Genomic DNA, 20006 nt, shown 5'->3' with positions numbered 1-20006 from the left:
ACCATGGTCTGCTCGCTAAGATTCTTCTTGGCCCGATGGTGTGCATCAACGTTGGGTCCCACCCTCGGTTGCTGGAAGATATTAAAAATCTAAGGACCTGGATTCTCTACTGAACCATAGATGTAGAGAGATGAGATGAGGTATGACATGACTCGTGTAGGGCGTTGCCAGATGGAGTATAATTATCTAAATTAATAGTTTAGGGCAACCTGTCTAAGACTGTAAGTAAAGCGAAAGAAACCACATCCAAGGTTCTAAGTACTTACAAGGTTAGGTTCGCTTCAGCCTCCACCATCCTCTTCTGTCGACTCCCGACTCGCGAACCAGACGTTATCCGAGATCGAACATGGGGATGGTGAGACAGTTTTCCGTCTGAGCCGCCTTGTCAGTCGTCTATTCGTCTCCCTGTGAGGCTGGGTGGGAATGATTCCAGGAACTCCAGACATGCTAGACTGCGTCCGGCAGTGGTTGCGAGGGTCGACGATTCGTCAGATCGTATAAAATCTCCGCGCCAGAAAACTCCATCATCGGCTATGATGCTCCAGAGCCACTCACGATGGCTCGGCTCGGACGTCTCCACGCATCATCTACTCCGTGGCCGAACCCGCAACGGAGTCGGAGTCTCTGATGGGCTCCGATCGTTGTAACTCTGCGCGCGCCGAGATGGTTAAAGCCTGTGCCATTCGCTCTCTCGGTCTCGATAACAAAAGATCAGCTGCTGACCAGTGTGACCCCAGTTGGATCTATTCTAATCTGTCTATGGGATATCCGACGGTGCGGGAAAGTATATAATAATATAACGGTCCTCCACACATTACCGGATCTGTCTTTTCTTTCCCCTGTGGTTTGCAGCCACGCTCCTTGCGCCGGATCTTCTTTTCTATTTGTATCTCATACAATGTCGTTCGCAGAGAAGAAGGCGCTGAGCCTGACCTGCCATGCGCTCATTCCTGGCATTGATCCTCCCTACGGGTATCAACCATCTCTAGCCGCGGGAATTGTTTTCTGCGTGCTTTTTGGGCTGTCGATGCTTGTACATACAGTTCAGGCTCTATGGAAGAGGAATTGGTGGTGTTTCACCTTTGTGGTCGGATGCATCAGTGAGTGAGCGCTTGTTGTACATACATACTTACATACATACATGAATATCTTGAACACGACGGACTGACTCGGTATAATACTTAGCGGAAGTATTGGGATGGGCAGCCAGGACATGGTCCTCTCAATGCCCCTATAACGGCAATGCCTTTTTGATGCAGATATCCACATTGATCATAGGTACGATGCTTCCAAGAAGAAATCAACCAACCAACCCTTCCTTGCCAGTCTCTCTCGTTCGTGACCGGTTCCGCTGACATTCGAATTAGCACCGACATTCTTCACGGCCGGTGTATATGTGCTTCTGGGGCGTTTTATTCAGATCTTCGGACGCAACTCCTCCGTCCTCAGTCCCGCCATGTATCTCTGGATCTTCTGCACCTGCGATGTGGTCTCCCTCGTCGTCCAAGCCATCGGCGGTGGCATTGCTTCGTCCGAATCGAACCAAAACACAAGCACCAAACCGGGAACCGATATAATGGTCGCAGGTATCATCTTCCAACTGGCCTCCATCACCATCTTCGTGGCTTGCGCTGCGGACTTTTTCCGTCGCGTGCTGCGCCATCACCGTCTGAGCTCCATGAGCGGCACCGTCGTCCCCTTAATGGCAGCCATGGCCTTCTCCATCACCTGCATCTATATCCGAAGTATCTACCGAACAATCGAGCTGCTGCAGGGCTGGTCCGGATATCTAATCACCCACGAGCGATTCTTCATCGCTCTCGACGGAGCCATGATGGCGCCCGCCGTTGCTATTTTCAACTTCATCCATCCGGGCTGGTTCATCCCGTCTCAGAAAACCGTCTCCGTCGACGTCGGACAGGAGATGTCTTCCAAATCGAGCGAACAGCCTGTGTTCAACGATGCATAGACCGACCTAATTCATTCCTACGCAACTTATCTCACTCTCTCTTCTTCCCTTCCCTTTTTTTTCTCATTGATATTCGAATTACGAGATTTTGCTGAGGTCTTGCTTTTCCCATAAACAATCTCAGCGCCCCCTTTCCCCTTTTCTTTCTCATTGCATAACTACCTACATATACACCATATAGCTTTCCCTTTTATCGTTATATGATTTTTTTTTTTTCCTTTCTCATGATACCTGACTTAAGTTCAAGTTCTGATTTCTCATTTGCATATACCATGGCGCAACGGAGCCCTTCTTTTTTCTTTCTTTTTTTCTTGTTTTTTTCTCTCATATTATATTACTGACAATATTTACTGAATCGGATAAGATAAAGTTCCGAGTTTTTCACGCCCTGCTATGTTTACAATTATTTCCCGCATTATCTAGAAGATGTTGGAATTATCTTTGAATAATTATTAGTTTCTTTCATATTCTCTTGGGTTTTGTGGTGCTTTGTTAAACTAGTGAGTGAGTGAGTGAGTGCCTGATAACTAGGTATATTGAAGAATTGGGATATGGCAACTGGTTACTTTGATATCTATTTCTTGTCTGGCAAGTACAAGTACGGTACAATACATACATCAATCCTGGATAACATCATCAACAGAAAAGAGAAAAATAAATAAATAAAAGAAAACAAGACAGCATTTTTCTTCCCCAACCCCAGTCCCTGCTGGTCATCCTGGCGCCGTTTCGCTCCTTTCGCCAACGCTATCACCAAATGTAAAACTTTAAGTCACATAGAGCAACGAAGATATAAGAAAAGAAGGCCACAACAAGAATTGAAACTTGAAACACACCGTGCAAGGTTCAGAGGTTTTATATTGATCGAGAGATTGAGTCTCGCACAAGTGGCTCCTTTACCCGGCCTGAAATTTACTGTCGCCTCATCTCTCCTGGGCGAAAATGCTCATACACCGTCCACCCCCTCAATCCATCCAAAGGTCACACCGATAACCACAGTGGCCGTGGCCCAGATCGCACCCCAGCCTGCCGCACCTTCGACATCCACGCCCTTGACCGTGCCTGCAACCTGAACGATCGTGTTCACAAGCACGACGGCTGCCAGGAGTGACGTACGCGACACCAGAATCTTCGTCTTGGGGAAGAATGAACCCCACGTCTTGCGGTACAATTGACTGATGAGGAACTCCCCCTCAACAACGGCATCTGCTTTGGTCGCATCGGGCGCATCTGTCCATCCGGTAGAACTAACGAAGAGGAAATCGCGCGCAGCATAGCCCAGCGGAATTAGAGTCAAGAACAGCACGGGCAGACCGGCAGGGCCAGCGTGGGCGGTGCGAATGTCGGGGATATCCTCAAAGTGCACGACCAGGAAAGCTGGGAGCCATGTCGAGAAGCTGATGTATAAAAACACTGCGTAGATAGCGGACGCCGCAACGGAGGTGTAGATCGCGGTCGGAATGTCCTGAAGGATCGAGCGGTTGTTGACAGCGTGCACCGGGGCATTGGTCAGGTTATGCACCCATCTGGTGCCGCGCAAAAGCATGAAGGGGACCGTGTTCGAGATCAGAGTAATGGCCAAGGAGGCGAGAGTGGTCGTTGGTCGGACGCCGTAGAAGGACGACAGCAATGAGAAAGTCGGCAAATGGGTGATTAGAGTGAAGAAAGCCACGTCCCGGCCTGGCCAGAGATGGTCAGTAAAGCATTGCCAACCCATGTCTCGTCTGCTACATGAACTTACCATCGAATCCCAGCATCCATGCTAATCCCAGCTCAACGGCCCGCCAGGCGATCAATCCTCCCACTTCCCACCATTTCTCTAGATGTTTGCTAACAAATCCCAGATCACCAATGGTGACGATAGAGGTCACCGTGAAGAGAGCCGAACTCAGAATCAGGCTGCTAAGCACCACCAATACAAATCGTGCCGGTGCAGGAATTCCCTTTGCGTGCGACTGCGGGGTGGGTTCATTTTTGCTGGGTTTGCGACTCGTTTTGGTCAGGTTCGAGACGGTGGTCTTGCGGCTCGGCATTGTGGGATCTGGGACGGCGCTATTGCGAAATCTGCTTTCTGGTCTGGTTGGCGATGGCTTGACCTTGCTGATAGCATACGGCGTGATCGGGGGAGGAAGAAGAGAGCTGCGCTGAGCGAGGGGAGCTGCTGTGGCTGTCGCGTGTGTTTTTGTTTCCCGGTCGGCGTTGACCATGTGATGATGTCACCGGCAGTAAGCTGGGCAATCGACGCAACCGGCATTCTTCAACTCATTCTATTGTATTTTGCTTTTAGTTTCACTGTATAAAGCAATTGTTTCTACTGGTTTGGAAACTCGTGAATGATAATAAAGATAAATAAAATAATAACACAGAAACTGCGCTCCTAGGCAGAAATATACCGAGTAAAATAAGAATACATACATCCACCCAACACACATGCCACGCCCATAGCCAACTTTTCTGGGAAAAAAACATTTTCAATCAAGAAGATATCAGAATATGGAAACCACTCGAGTTCACTCGTCACCATCTTTCTCCTCTTTCTCGGCCACGGAGAACTCCACTGTTCCGCTTTCCCTGCCCTTGGTATCGCGAACGACGATTCTGTACTTGCCCTGATCCCACAGGTCTTTAATGGTGAGTTCACGAGTTCTGCCCAAGCTTTCAATAGCGCTGATACGATCAAGGGTGGCCTCGAGGTGCTCCGCAAAACCGGGGCGCGAACAGATTTCTCGAAAGGCATTTTGCATGGGAACGGAGTCAGCCCGCACCATCGCGCGGGAGTCGATGGTGAAGATGTTATCATGGTCGTAGCTTTGAATGAAATCGGCTCTGGTCATAATCTGTCGTGCTTCGTGGAGGGGGATTTCTGGGAGGATATAGCCCCTTTCGGGGTCATATGTTTGCTTCATCTCTTTCTCCCGTTCCACGAGAGCTTGCGCGAGGACCATGGCTGCAGACTGTACAGAGTTAGGGACGACCCTCCAACGATAGCAGAGGGATTACAAACCGAGTATTTCTGCTCATCCATCACATCATCGTCCATTTCCTCTCCCAAGATCCAGCATTTGTTCAGGAACCATGTCTTTTCCGCAGCACAGATGGTGTGACACATTTTGATCATATCATCGGCCTTTGCGACCCGGCTCAGAAAGGAAAGACGACCGCCGACGTGGTCATAGACCTGCTCGAGGATCTCGGACGAGAGATCCTCCCCAAAGTACTTCCGCCGATACTGCTTCAGCGCAGCCATGGCCTGAGTTTTGTTGAGATCTGGCACCGGAATCACCTCCATTCTGGTCGCGTATCGCTTTAGTCGTTCGTATACCCAGTAGTCATCACTGTTCAGAACTGAAGGCAATATTAGCACGCACGATCGTAGTGGAAAAGGAAGAAGCCACTTACCTATCGTCACAAGGTTACTGGCGGCCCATTGCTCAGCCCTCTGTTGGATCATCTCGAGTAAGTCACGACCGTCATCGTCATCTCTCACTAGATGGGTGCTGTTGACGATCAGAACGAGAGGGTTGTGGCCTTTTTCTCTTCGTGCAATAGCGACCTTCTCCAGTTTATTAAAGGCCCGCTCTATATCAAGGAGCGGAGTCGTGTCACGCGGGCCTCGAATGCTGAAAAGACTGCCAATGTAACTGTGAGGGCGGGTCAGCGCTCTGGGCTATCGCAAGGTAGAAGACAAAGACAAAAGACAGACAAAATAAACTCACTCTTCATGGAACTCGAAATCCAGTGCTTTACCCAGACGTATCCGGAAGATCTCCAGATCAGCATGTGCCTCGACCACGGCAATCCCATCCCCGTTGACCTTGCGCATTGCTTCCAGCAGCATGGACGCCTTCCCGGTTCCTTTCTCGCCGATCATGAGATAATAGCGTCCGCCCTCTTTGCCAGAGACAATGCCATCGATCCTGGATTGCTCATCGCGCACGATCCAGTGGTCTGCCTGGTCATCGGGGTCATTGACATCTGAGCCCTCGACTCCTGCCATTGTGAGTGCTGGATCACCCGGTTGGAAAGCTTTATCCATCTTCTTGAGTACGAGATGCTTGTAGTATTTATGATACGAATATCCAGCGAGCCTGCAGAACCGTTAGGACAGTTTCTCCTTCGATGTTGCAGCTAGTTAGGTATATATTGCATACCCCAGAACAGCAATCGACGCAAAGGTCGTAGCGGCCGATTCGAACATTTTCAAGATGGTGGATTTTAGAGTAGGCCCGGAATCGTCTCCCTTTTTATCACCGTCATCGGGCTGGCCGACAAACTGCGAGTCCAATCGCCGCGAAGTATATGGTGTAGGATAACGTCGTGATGCGCCTAGACATCTTCTGACATTGGAAGCCAGAGGCGCTCTTATCATCCGATATGAATACATTATCCACCGTTATACGCTACAATGAGATGAACGGCCCTATTGATATCTTATTATCATCGAGGCAGTGGAAGACTACCTAATCCGGTAGGAGTGGCGCAGTCGCGGTGAGATGCGGAGGGGAGAGTAAGGGGAAAGAAATAAGAATCGACACAATAATACGTTAATAGCGCACTGAGAGAACGAGCGACAGGGGGGGTTCAACGAATGTATCTCAGGCGTCCAAGAGCGCCTTTGGAATTGAGAGAGCCACGGCACTGAGCAGTAACTAAGATCGTACAACAGGCACTTGACGCGTGTTCTCCGCGGCAAAAAAGCCGATAATAATGAGCGACGAGAAAAAAGTAAAAAATAAATGAATAAATGAATAAAGAAGAGAGCTGTAGCAGACGGCGAGTCCAGCTAGCAGAGGGAAGCAGAAAAGAAAAAAAAAAGAAAGGGCGTCAGTGATGATTGCCAACTTGTGGCAGTGCTTCGCCCAAACGAGGTTTCCCATCCGCCAAGCTGGTCAACACGATGCGATGCGTCTTGGCGGCTGCAGAAGCTGAGCTCACTTGGTCTAACTGTTTATTGATTAATTAATTACTTAGACAGCTGGCGATCGATCGGAGCTTTCCAGAGACGCCAAGCATTAAAGTTATTATGTATTACAATATTATGTACTGCGATGATCGATCTTTGTTGGCAGTTTTAACTAAACTATGTATGGACTTGGTTGCGTCGAGGCTAACTAAACCGTGAGCCTAACCAGTAGTAATAATAACCACACCGGTTTGAAGTTTTACACGTCAATAATGTGGATGCTATTATTTGTTGGTTTTTCTGCTGTTCCTAGGGAGTTGGATAATATAGTTTATACGAGGCCTGAAAAGAATACTATTATTGTGTATTGTATTAGGGACTGTGGGAAGAAAGACGAGTTAGTTAGAGGAAGGAAGTGCACCAGTTTTTCCTCTCGTCCACGATTGAGCACAGAAACAGTAATAATAATTAACTGTATATAATTCCTCTAGATGCCCGCGAGATATAACTTATTACAGTCAAAATATCGTATCGTATTTAATTAACAGCTCGAGATAGCCGGCTCGGAGAACAGTCCATTGTGGAGGTTTGCCTTTTCCCCGACCAGTCAGTTTAGCCGCCCCCCGAGGCCTTCCGATGGAATGCCGTATCCGCGAAATTTTCTCTGAGCTGCGACTCGGACTCTCCTGCTTCCCCCAGAACCAGCTTGGATAACTTCCCTTGTCTTTATTTCGTTTTCCCGTCGTCGTTCTTCCTGGGGACCTGGGGTCATTTTCTGTTTCCATTGACCCTCCCTTGATTGTACTATACGCCCTCTCTTCTCTCCCGTTTCCTGCGTGTTGTGTTGTTCTTTAGACATCCATTTTTTGGACACCTGCTCACAACCGCTCAACCAAACCACTATAATGGCACAGACTAATGGCGAGCTGGAGAACTCGAAAGGTATCGGAGACTTGAATTCAGATCCATCAACTATTTCCAATGGATGGCGTGTGCACGCCGCCTACCGGACACCAAAAAAAAAGGTCATGAGCTAACACGCGGCCTCGCACAGAGTCTCCCAACACCCAGCCGGAGGAACAGCTTACCAATGGCAACCACCCCGAGGGTGCTGCGGAGGAGGATCAGAATGCTGGAGGTATATCGATCTGCTTGGACCATGGCTGTGGGTTCGTGGTCATGCTAACCCGGTCGCGCCAGGTCTTTTCCAGATCTCCGTCAAGCTTCCCCACGAGCCTTACAAGATCCAGGTGATGGTGCGTTGACGATTCGCCAAGATCGTCGAGGTCTGTGCTAATCGACTTGTGTCACCAGGTCTCGAGCCAGGAGCAGGTCCAAGATGTCCGGCAATCCATAGTGGAGCTCCCCGGGACGTTCCAATATACCTGTTTCCACTTGGAGTTCAACGGGGAGCGCATCAATGACTTCGTCGAGCTCTCCGAGGTCAAGGACCTCAAGGCGGACTCCGAGATCGTCCTGGTGGAGGACCCATACACCGAAAAGGAGGCCCGCATGCATGTGGTCAGAATGAGAGAGCTGATGGGAGCGTCGGGAGACCGCATCGACAATCTCCACGGTATTAGCGCTGGTCTGTCTCTGCACGACTCTGTTGCCTCTGAGGAGGAGACAAGCGGCAGCGGAGCACAGAAGTCGGGCGACGAACACCCTCTGGCGCGCTACGACCTTGGTGCTGCCAGTTCCCTGCAGACGATCCTACCCAAGTCCGAGAACCCGCCTCCGAAGACTATCAAGTCTATCTCGCTCTCTCCCTGGAACCCACCTCCATACCACCTCCGCCAGAAGGGTCACCTTTTGTACCTCCAGGTTACGACTAACGAAGGGGAACAACACCAGATCACCTCCCACGTGTCGGGATTCTACGTCAACAAATGCTCCAACAGCAAATTCGACCCCTTCCCCCGCCCCGCTCCCAAGAACTGCAGTGCTCATTCTCTGCTCAGCTTGATCGCTCAGCTTTCACCTTCATTCAACACGGCCTTCCAGGCTCTGCAGGAATCTAACAACAAGAAGGACCTCCTCACCACCTTCCCCTTCCAGAACGCTATCCCCAACAACCCCTGGCTTGTCTCTCAGAACGCCGCAGGCGTCAACGCTCACCAGCCCGACATCGCTCGGTCTCAGGAGAACTTCCTCATCTCCGGTGTGGACAACGCTGAGACCCTTCGTGACTGGAACGAAGAGTTCCAGACCACGAGAGAGCTACCTCGTGAAGCAGTCCAGGACAGAGTGTTCCGGGAGCGCCTGACTTCAAAGCTCTTCGCCGATTACAACGACGCTGCTGCCCGTGGCGCCGTCTTGGTGGCCAGGGGAGAGGTTGCACCTCTGAATCCCACGGAAGGAAGAGATGCCCAGATCTTCGTGTACAACAACATCTTCTACTCTTTCGGCGCTGATGGCGTTGGCACGTTTGCTTCCGAAGGTGGCGATGAGGCTGCCCGTGTTGCTGTCGGAAAGGACGTCATGGGAATTAAGGCTGTAAACCAGCTGGATGTCCCCGGATTGTTCACTCCAGGAACCGTTGTCGTTGACTATCTCGGTAAGCGTATGGTCGGTCAGAGTATCGTTCCTGGTATCTTCAAGCAGCGGGAACCCGGCGAGCACCAGATCGACTACGGTGGTGTTGAGGGCAAGGAAGTCGTGGCGGAACACCCTGACTTCGTTCCTGTCTTTGAAAAGCTCTCCAAGGCCCTGAGAGTGAAGAAGCACCCCGTCTGGGATAAGGACGGCAAGCGTCACGAACTCGAAGGTAGCGTTGAGACCAAGGGTCTTCTCGGAACGGATGGCAGGAAGTACGTTCTTGACCTGTATCGCATCGCTCCTCTCGATGTCGCATGGCAGGAAGACGAAGGAAACAGCGAGTACCCCCACCGCATGTCCATTCTTCGCCTTGAACTTGTCGAGTCATACTGGCGGTACAAGATGAGCCAATACGTGAAAGAGGAAGTCGAGCGTCGCCGCAGTGCCAAGAAGGCGACCGAAGAGAAGGCCGTCGAGGGCGAGAAGGCTGAGGGAGAGGCTGCTGCTGAGAAGAGCGAAGAGGCTGTCGATCAGGAGAGAGTAGACATCTCCGGCTTCCAGTTTGCACTGAACCCCGACGTGTTCAGTGGCCAAGTCCCTCAGACCGACGAGGAGAAGGAACAGTGGGCTCGTGATGAGCAGGAGGTCCGCGATGCCTGTGACTATCTGAGATCGAAGGTTCTTCCTGATCTGATCCAAGATCTCCATGACGGCGAGGTTGGCTTCCCGATGGATGGACAGTCCCTGAGTCAGCTTATGCACAAGCGTGGTATCAACATTCGCTACCTTGGCAAGGTTGCTTCACTCTCCAAGGAGAAGGGCTCCCGCCTCCAGGCTCTGACCGTGCTCGCGAACCAGGAGATGATTGTCCGTGCTTTCAAGCATGTTACTAATCGCTACCTGCGTTACCTGCCTGCTCCTTTCGCGCCTTCTTGCATTTCTCACTTGCTAAACTGCCTGCTCGGAACCGACGTCAACCCCCAGCCGCGCGCAGACATTGACGAGTCCCTGCGTGAGATCTACCCGGAAGGCGATTTCGCGTTTGAGAGTGTCACTCCCGAGAGCTTGAGGGCCGAGATTGAAAAGCAGGTTAAGACCAGGTTCCGCTACACTCTGGAGTCTGAATGGTTCAGCTCCTTGAGGCGTTTGCAGGTTCTCCGTGACGTTGCCATCAAACTCGGTCTCCAACTGGGAGCTCGTGAATATGCTTTCACAAAGGCCCAGATCAAGGAGACCGCTCCTATCTCTAACGGCGCCAACGGAGCCGGACACGATGAGGGCAAGAAGAAAAAGAAGAAGGGCGGTGACAGTGCCTCGCCCAGCCCTGCACCGGTTAAGCCCGTTGTTACCTTCGTTCCCGATGACATCCTCAACATCGTGCCTCTCGTCAGGGATGCTGCTCCACGGAGCGCTCTCGCTGAAGAAGCCCTGGAGGCTGGACGCATCTCTATGATGCAGGGTCAGAAGCAGCTGGGCCAGGAACTTATCCTTGAGTCGCTGTCTCTCCATGAACAGATCTACGGAATCCTGCACCCCGAGGTTGCCAAGCTGTACCACCAGCTTTCAATGCTTTACTACCAGAACGACGAGAAGGATGCCGCTGTGGAACTGGCGCGCAAGGCGGTCATCGTCACTGAGCGGACACTAGGCGTTGACTCCGCCGATACCATCCTCAGCTACCTTAATCTGAGTCTGTTTGAACATGCTAACGGCAACACCAAGACCGCCTTGGTGTACGTCAAGCATGCTATGGATCTCTGGAAGATCATCTACGGCTCCAACCACCCCGACTCTATCACGACCATGAATAATGCTGCCGTGATGTTGCAGCACCTTAAGCTCTACTCGGACTCGCGGAAATGGTTCGAGGCCTCACTGGCTGTCTGCGAAGAACTCTTCGGAAGGCAGTCCATCAACACCGCCACGATCCTGTTCCAGCTTGCCCAGGCTCTGGCCCTGGACCAGGACTCCAAGGCCGCTGTCAACAAGATGCGTGATGCCTACAACATCTTCCTCAGCGAACTCGGACCCGAGGACCGAAACACCAAGGAAGCTGAGAGCTGGTTGGAGCAGCTCACTCAGAACGCTGTCTCGATTGCCAAGCATGCTAAGGATATCCAAGCTCGTCGACTGCGCCGCATCAATCTGACTGGCCGCGTTCCGCTTGGTGCCAAGCCGCAGCCTCAGGTCGGCCAGACCGTCGCGGAAGCAGCTGGCGCCACGGACAGGAACGGATCCTCTGTAGACTCCCGTAGCATTGAGGAGCTGCTGAAGTTCATCGAGGGTGGTGAATCGAGTACTCCTCGATCGAAGCAGAAGAAGCGTGCTGCTGCCAGCAACCCTAAGCTCCGTGGTTCCAAGAAGTCCGCTGTGAACGCTTAATTTCATATTACGAAAATGGGCAATGCAGAGCCGAATTTTCATTTCCGATATTAACGTGTTTTAGCAACGACACTATATACATGTCATGGATGAGGTCTTTGGTCCGGTGGCTCGGTGGTTAAAAAGAATTGTATAGTAGGAATCTCTACTCTTGCGCGCTATGAGGGACCTTTTTCCCTTTCTTGTTTCATGCGGGCTCTGCATAGCAACGGTCTTCAGGTTTCCATATCAAGGAATCGCTTTGTATTATGATGCACGAATCTTTTTCTAGAGTACTGTGGTAGTGGAACGGTGAATGTCACGATAACCAGTCACGATCTTACTAGCATTTAATATATACACCAGTACACGATTGGCTACGTGCATTCTACCTAGCTCGTATATCAGTGAAATACGTACATACAACGAAACCTTCATCAACCTCCAACAATAGCGACTGATTTCTTTTGCTCCGCCATCCTGATTCAACGAGGTCGGCTGTTTCCTGCGATTTACCACTTGTGTCTGATAGTATGATGTATTCCGCTGGTGCTATATCGATGCTTGGACTAAATATGACGAAATCGCTTATGTGGCGTTGTGTTGATCAATAAGTTGGAGATTACCATGAAGAGGGATGTGTCTTAGGCCAAGTATGTACATAACTATAGCTAAATGAGGACCATGAAATCCAGGCGCAAGCATCAACGGGATAACTAAGTTACGGAGGATGAGGACCCTGCGAGCTCAGAGTCGGGAGACGATATCTGAACCTAACCGTCTGATATGTTCACAAATTTGCTCTATCCAACGAGGATTCCTCCCTAATCACATCGGCGAATGCCCTTCCCACATCATGCTCTGATAACCATGTTGTATCGGGCCTATCTGATTCTATTCTGAACTCGTTGAACTGCTACGTCGTCAGAATCCGTTATAGTGGGCTTTTTACTGATGTCCTGAAGAAACATCGCTAAGAGTTTCTCCGTATGTTGGACGTCTCGTACGATCATAATGAAACTGTAACTATATATATAGTCGCTATTTATTTCGAGAGACGCTTTCTTTCAGAGAGTATTGGTTGTGAAGCAGTCTGCGGGAAGAAATGATAACAACAAGTGTAAATCTTCAAATAAGCGATAACGTGTTTCTACTAATCAATGGCGCAGAGATAATTGTTCAAGAGACTAGATAACTACTACCAGCTGCGGAATAATAAGAAAATGTCATTGAATAATAGGCCCTAGAAGCCGTAATAGGAATAGCGCGGTTGTAAGTAGGGCTGCCTGGACCGCATCCCGCAACTCATGTTTACATCCGCTTTCCAAGCTTGACTCTCTACCATCATTGCACATCCCACCGGCGTCTGTATTTTAATTTTCGCGCAACAGTTTATTTTCAAGCATCCTAATCATTTGGATATTACGGCACCCTATACATTGGAACAATACTTCTTGTTTAATCGTCTCCCTCAAGAACACTTGCCGGCGGTGGGATGTGCTCTCCGTCGCGCACATAGGGAGAGGAGAGCCATGGATAGCAGTTGAAGACGCAAGATAAGAAGGAGAAAAGGTCTTTTTATTGTATTATAGGTATGGTACACGTCTTGGGGCCTTCTATCTAGAGGATCATGTAGTCTAATGTGTACTCAGTGTAGGGCGTCCTGGTAGTCAGTCGACCGATGCTTAAAGATGGAAGATGTGCGCCCGACAGCAAAATGGGGTTATCGAATGCTGCGCCCTTTGAAGTCTATATATCATCGATTGGAGAAATATCGGCTCGACCAAGCGCCCGTTGATGTGCCGCAGAAACAGAACGAACCGCTCGAGATTAGCTACACGCAAGTGACGGCTCTAAGCAAGAAACCGGACCAAGATGATGGATCTTCTGCTGCCGGAAGCGACAGGGAAGATCCTTCATGGATACCTGGAAAGACTGATAAGCGGCGGATTAGGCATAAATACTCAGCGCGGAGCGAAGGAAGTGGCAGGCGTCGGCTGAGATCAGTGCTGCGAAGCCCTGAGGTTCAGAGAAAATTACCTGGCGCGATCGAGATTGGGACGCCGCTCATTACGGGGCGCCTATCGGACCGGTACTCGAACGATGCTGTAGCCTCTCAGGAATCCGATAACCAGTCTTCTGCACAGACCGAGTCAACGGGCAGGGGGAAGAGATTGAAATCACGGGAATTACACTACCCGGCGCAGAACTCTGTGTGGCACGACGCTCTGGATCGGTCTGGAGATCAAAATCTGAAGCAGATACTTCAGTCGCTTAGTCGCGTCTTTTTTACATTTCTGGCGGGAACCCGTGTCCACAACTCCCAGAAGCGACCAGCTCAAGGCTCGCGTTCGCTGCTATCGATGGCAGCGCGTCAACTACCCGAATTTATCTTTCAGGAACAGAAAAATCAGGATGAATTAGACAAAGATGAAGATGTCGATATGGAGGACGCATATTTTACTGAATTAGAGGCACTGTACGCACCCAACGGTACCGGATGGCAACCCTTGCGGGAAGCCGTCCGCGCTCAGGGCATTCATCTGGTGTCGGACATGATACGGAATAACTGGCTCACTGACTCGGTGACACACCAGCTCTTGCGAGAATGTATCGAGTTGAAAGAATTCGATGCCTTCGAGACATTGTTTTCAAACAGATTAACATATCTGGCTGAACATGGGAACTCTGAGACATCTGTGAACCTTGTCAGATGCCACACTTCACTGAAGCTATTGCAGCGGTACTACGACACCAGTCATAGTCCGTATGTCTTTGACGAGCTAGCAAAGGCGCTGGCGTGGGGTGTCGTTCCTCCGCACGGTCTCATCGGAATGAATTGGGATCAGGCCATGCACGATGCGATTGGATCACTTTCGAAAATGGACTCTAGTTTCGCTGCTGCTACACGTCTAATAGAAGCGGTCATACTCTGGGCCAGCGGTATTGTGGGCGTCCAGGATACCTCAAGGGACTCGACCGGTTCTACCCTCTCGATAATCGCTTCGAAGGAGACGCGCACGTCTGCACTCCACACGGGGAAATCGGTTCAACACTCTTCCGCTCAAGACACGATAAGCAATATGATTTTAAGCCTTGTCACCGCCCTTTGCAGTATGCACATTGTCCGTTCTTATGACTCAGCTGTTGGTAGTACCACTAGAAGCATTATGCGGGATATCCTTTCAAGTCTCGCACTGACAGTGCAACGTGAAGTCGAGCTCCGACCACTGCTGGACAAGGATACAGTCCCAACTTGGCAACTACTCCGGCGTGGCAGTGTTCTCGTTGGAAATTATCTAATACAATGCAGCCATTGCGAATTTCCAGAACCAATAGCGGAAACGGAAACCGCCATGACGAGCCGGTTCGACTCTTTCTTTGGATGTCTGGCTGAGCAGCGAGAAGTTGTGAAAGAGATGTCCTTTCTCACGCAGCAAGTGATCCACTGCTGCGAGCGAGCCATCATCGATCACGGATGCCACACGAAATATGTTGATAATATGTTCTCCTCATTCGCACCGACGAGCTCCCAGAAAGGTCTATCTTCGTTCCTCGGAAAAATCGCCGTCGAAGTAGCCATGGACCTTGCAGAAAGGAGTCAGGATCCTGAGGACCATGCACGGGCTGCAGAACTCCAGGAAAAGCTAGCCTGCTGCCATGCAGACACGCAACTCGGTTCGCAGAGACTGTCAGGTGAGCTGCATACGAGGATACCATATAGATGGGAGGAAAGCATTGGCGAATGGGTGGCAAGTACCCCCTTCCCTAAGGCTAGGAATTCCCAAACTATAGCAGCCTCGAAACCACTTGTTGTCGTCCCCAGTCGAGATCAGTCACCTTCACCGCTCCCAAGTTATGTTGAGTCGTCCTCAAATTCGGAAGATGATATAACCAGTGTTACTTCTTCTCCACCGTCGTCACTAAAGAGGACCCTAGAGGAAGACATCCCAGAAAGGGAAGGGAAGCGGCTTCGGACAATCCCGTTTAGGTCTCGTGAAAGCTCTATAGAATCACGAGAGAACAGCCCAGACGACTTCGTACCCGATACTGAAGACGAAGAGGATCCTATCAGTTTTTGGGAACCGTCGAAATCTGGTAACTATCAGCAGATGGAATCTCCGTCCATTTCACGAGAGATCGAGCAAAGGAGGCCACGACATTATCCAGACACAGGTAAGCAAGAAGATGGCGGCAAGAGCCCAAAAGTCGAAGTTGTCATCGTGCACAAAAAGGCGGATGAGTACAACGTTAGACCAGTTCGAGTCGCGCGTGGCTGCCTCCGTCGTTCAACGGGCAGTTACCTGCCCAGACCATCTGACAACAGAAAGACTCGACGACGGTCATCTTTCGTTCGACGCACGAGTCTGGTCATTCCATGCTCACAAGACGACAGCAGCGAGGATGAACTCAGCTTCTTGTGAGCAGTATCATAATGGCCTATCTCTTTTGGCTGCCGGTATTTTGGACTAGTCGTTGTTAGTGTTCTTGGAGTACCATCTCCTTTGGGAACAATATGCATTTTTCGGTGTTTTTGGTTGGAAGCTGTTGGATTTAGCCCAGTGCATCAGGTTGGTTCCTTATCTGGTACTGCTTATTTTAGGTATTCTTCCTCCTATGGGAACTGGATCATTTCCTATTCTTATTTGGGCTCCCGCGCATTGGGATACGAGACACCGACAATTCAGGACCATCCTTGGATATTCGTCTCTATCAGACATTATGTGTCAAAATGGCTTGTTATTATTATTTCTGTTGTATTAATGTTTGATACCCCTAACCTTACATAGATCAAAGGTTTTGATTTTACTATATAACATTGGATTTACACTCTTTATTGCAATTATTGTCATAACGAATGCATGGGATACCTTAAACACGGTTCTACGTTTTACTTTGGTTTTCAGAGCTTTTGGATGAATCAGAATAACATTGACTATTATTATTCGGGACCAAAAAAGACCGAACGCCAAATTCCTTTTTTGAAACAGATGGCGGTTTTTGGTAAATCCTCCCATTTGCAATTTCTTAACCATATTAGGGTCCTTGTTTTTGGTTCCCTCGAGTAAGCGAGCAGAGAAGAAAGGGATAAAAAAGTTGAAAAGATGAAAGATATCTTCTCTGATTATTAAAAAAAAAAGCGCCAGCGGCTAAGGACTATTCAATAGTCCTTTCCGAAACGAATGTTATGGTACAGTTACCGGCCTAAATTTCATCATGATTAGGGTCAAACAAAAGGTTTCTTTGTTCGGGGAGAATAAAGGGTTAGTTTGTCCGTCCTATTCAATAACTCCTTTAATACCAATCGTTCCCTGCCTCTCCCTTCTTGACACCAGTTGGATTCAAGGAGATGACTCGTTGTCCTGGGACAGTGTCGAACGTGAAGGCAGCCTCGAAGATACCGGATATCGCTCGGTTACCAATGGCAGTGAAAGAGTCATACTCCGGGCCGTAGCCATCGCAGGCAGACCATTCCGGCGACATTGGCGACATTCCGTCTCCTAGGTCACTCCAGCGGGTCACGACGATGGCGTGCCTGAAATGGACGTTTTTAATCTCACTCCGATCTTCGGTGAGTTTGATCTCGATGAGATATTCTGTGGGACACTCCGGACATCGTCTTTTTGGTCTGCATTTCCCACAGCTAGCTGTCATGACTGAAGAGGAAGATCCCCTTGTTGAGGGCGCTGCGAGCATGTCTTTGACCCTATTCTCTACTCCTTGAAGACCTTCCGTGGGTCGGGGAACAGGAATATGAGATAGTGCACATTTGCAGACGCTCATCAGTTCGCCGTCTCTCCAATGGGCACAGGCAGAGAAGAACGGCCAGTAGTCGTCTCGGGAATACAGCAGCATCCGCTGAGCAGCAGGCGTCAGACCCGGATCAGCGAAAGTCTGGGCGGTCACGCGCATAAGGAGGTGGCCGTTATGGATGTGGTACCTCGTAGTGAAGTTCCATCCATCCCTCTTCCAGCGACGACCGAGGGAGTCAGGTGAGAGACCGTATCTTGGTCCCAAACGATGCGCTCGCATCACCAACTGGACAAACGAATAATACAGTACATAATTATGAGTGATGCGATGCCGTGGCTGAGGCCGCAGCGGATTGCGCGCATTGGGACAGTTGAACAGAGGATTCAATACATCGGCTGGCCGAAGACGTTCACGGCCCTCTTGCGTGCGGCGATGAAATTTCGCGCAGGGAAAACATAGCAGATGGTGCGGAAAGTAGCGATCCAGAGAGACCAGAAACTCGATCTTGTATTGATAATTCTCTTCCAGGTTGAGAGCCTGGAACGGTGTGCATCCCAACCTCATATAGAGGGTTCGACTAGCCAGGGCCAAGCTGGCGGCCTCGCGGGGGTTGAGATACTGGACGATGCAACCCCAAAGCTCCGGCGACAGGCTAGCCACGGCGGGCTCTCCGGGTGGCCGATTGTCCTGAACGGCATAATGTGAATCGTCTGCATCGAAGGGCTCATTCAGCCCTAGTTTATGCAGAATCTCCGTATAGTCAAGGTTTTCACCCAGCTGCGTGTTGAGATGGAGTCCTGCTGCGCGCACCCTTTGACGATGCTCCTCCAAAGGTGCCAACTTAGGCACAGCGGGCACCTGCTCGACCCCATCGACCGGCGCCTTTTTGCGCAGAGTCTGGCGGGACTTTTTGGGGCGTAGCACGTTGGAGAAGAACCCCTTGACACCGTGTTTCCGCTCCGAACTCTCTGCGGCAGACATGATTTACTGGCTTGCAAGGGACATTGCAAAAAAGAAACAACACGCAGGACAACTTGGAAACTTCCTCACCTCTGGAGAAAAAAGGAGCACGTCAGTAATGGTTCATTATTGTCCAGCTCCGTTTGAGTCTTTCCCTGCCGTTCCGGCCCTTCCAACGTGAAAACAACCTAAACCGAAGACGGGAACTGTCAGCCACGGTAAGGCCTGTGGCGGTGTTGCTAACGAGCATTCTGCGGGACGAGAGGGGCCGATCAACGGGTATCTCGGTGATTTATGGAGATGGTCAGGGGAGAGATGGTTTTAGAAATGGTGTTTAGGCGTCCCTGATCCGCTGATGGTTAGTTAACAAAGATTGTGGAGGTCAGCCATGCTTCATGTCGGTCATTGTTATAACTACATACTTACCTGGGTACTCTAAAGGCGGACTTCCCTAGCAGACGGCCACAGCCGGCGCCATCAAGCCTAAACTCACTCCCGGCAATTGTGCGTTTTATCCAGCTTCATAACTAGTACACCAATATCCGCTGTCGCTGTGAGATCGATTGGACTAAGGAATTGCATCTGCAACCCCCAAATCTGGGTGATAGAGATTTCTTTCTCGTGTTGAAATTATTACCGCCTGCTTGATATCAGCTTCGATGCTGACGCGGACATCTCAACTTTACAACTAAGTTGGTTCTGGTTAACTTAGTTGTTTAGTTAGTCGCTTGGACATGATTCAGCCAAACATAGGTTTACGTCTCCCCAGACACAGAACTGCTCCAGATTCTTGGCCTGGCTCAGACTTCACAGGGCATGAAGACAGTCATAGTGATAACAACAGGGAGAGGTAGCTCTTATCTGAAACGCCAGAGATGGAGGCGCAGAATCTACCAGCATCATCATCTTTGACATGGCAGAACCAGTCAATCACGGCAAATCGCAAGGCCTCAGGGAATATTAGTATCGTCATGCAATCGAGAGAGACCACCGTCTATAGTTTCTAGAACGAGCCCCGCATCAGAAAAAGGGTTCACTGTGGGAACTTTCTGGCGTAAGATTGATCCCGATCGTTTCACTGTTTCAGCCTTCGGTAGAGAACCCTATGACACGCAGAATCCATTAGTACCTCGGAGATTCTGCGACGGGATGTGGATCGGAATCACGAAATGTTTCTTCTGTCAAGATAGAGTAGACGCTCCCAGCAGTAACGGTGGTATGTGCACTGCAAGTTCACCCGGTGCTCTAAGCCAGGGCGTCCATGTCGCCCAGAAAATCGTCTGACATATTAAATGTACATTTAATCATCACACGACGAGTCGCAACTGGAAGGCGATCATGTGATGATTATGAGTGAGCGATGTCTATCGGAATAAGAAGATCAAAATCACGGTTTGTGTACGAACTACGAAGTGATTTACCCTCACCGACAGCGCTGGACAAGCCAATCGAGGATATTGATTTCCAATTGGTGGAGCAGTAATACATCGAGTAAATCCTCTATTCTAGGTCCAGTTAGCG

General features: G+C 50.0%; 5 protein-coding genes across 5 annotated transcripts; 3 read left to right on the top strand and 2 right to left on the bottom strand.

The window, feature by feature from the left end:
- Nucleotides 1-695: 695 nt before the first annotated feature.
- C8Q69DRAFT_121065 (RTA1 like protein-domain-containing protein) lies at nt 696-2442 on the top strand. The gene is made up of 3 exons (XM_028625209.1): nt 696-1100; nt 1186-1278; nt 1368-2442. Exons 1-3 carry the CDS (start codon nt 899-901, stop codon nt 1967-1969), a joined length of 897 nt encoding a protein of 298 aa, XP_028481386.1. The 5' UTR covers nt 696-898; the 3' UTR covers nt 1970-2442.
- A 473-nt stretch (nt 2443-2915) lies between these two features.
- C8Q69DRAFT_488906 (hypothetical protein) lies at nt 2916-6167 on the bottom strand (the record flags this gene model as incomplete). The annotated part of the gene is made up of 7 exons (XM_028632079.1): nt 2916-3649; nt 3711-4010; nt 4491-4923; nt 4974-5314; nt 5369-5610; nt 5686-6057; nt 6121-6167. 7 exons carry the CDS (start codon nt 6165-6167, stop codon nt 2916-2918), a joined length of 2469 nt encoding a protein of 822 aa, XP_028481385.1.
- A 1330-nt stretch (nt 6168-7497) lies between these two features.
- C8Q69DRAFT_424029 (putative eukaryotic translation initiation factor subunit) lies at nt 7498-12142 on the top strand. Its single transcript, XM_028628414.1, has 4 exons — nt 7498-7814; nt 7927-8010; nt 8073-8128; nt 8187-12142. The coding sequence occupies exons 1-4, from the start codon at nt 7778-7780 to the stop codon at nt 11790-11792; spliced, it is 3783 nt and encodes a 1260-aa protein (XP_028481384.1). The 5' UTR covers nt 7498-7777; the 3' UTR covers nt 11793-12142.
- A 953-nt stretch (nt 12143-13095) lies between these two features.
- Nucleotides 13096-16676, top strand: C8Q69DRAFT_438798 (hypothetical protein). Its single transcript, XM_028628593.1, has 2 exons — nt 13096-13363; nt 13424-16676. Exon 2 carries the CDS (start codon nt 13463-13465, stop codon nt 16193-16195), a length of 2733 nt encoding a protein of 910 aa, XP_028481383.1. The 5' UTR covers nt 13096-13363; nt 13424-13462; the 3' UTR covers nt 16196-16676.
- Nucleotides 16677-16936: 260 nt separating this feature from the next.
- On the bottom strand, nt 16937-18907 carry C8Q69DRAFT_120999 (hypothetical protein). Its single transcript, XM_028625208.1, has one exon. It carries the CDS (start codon nt 18504-18506, stop codon nt 17067-17069), a length of 1440 nt encoding a protein of 479 aa, XP_028481382.1. The 5' UTR covers nt 18507-18907; the 3' UTR covers nt 16937-17066.
- Between the last annotated feature and the right edge of the window lie 1099 nt (nt 18908-20006).

This window comes from Paecilomyces variotii (assembly GCF_004022145.1).
Source record: "Paecilomyces variotii strain CBS 101075 chromosome Unknown C8Q69scaffold_17, whole genome shotgun sequence".
In the NCBI taxonomy this organism is placed as follows: Eukaryota; Fungi; Ascomycota; class Eurotiomycetes; order Eurotiales; family Thermoascaceae; genus Paecilomyces; species Paecilomyces variotii.
The sequence above is the reverse complement of the archived record's forward strand: the minus strand, read 5'-3'. Positions and strand labels throughout refer to the sequence as shown.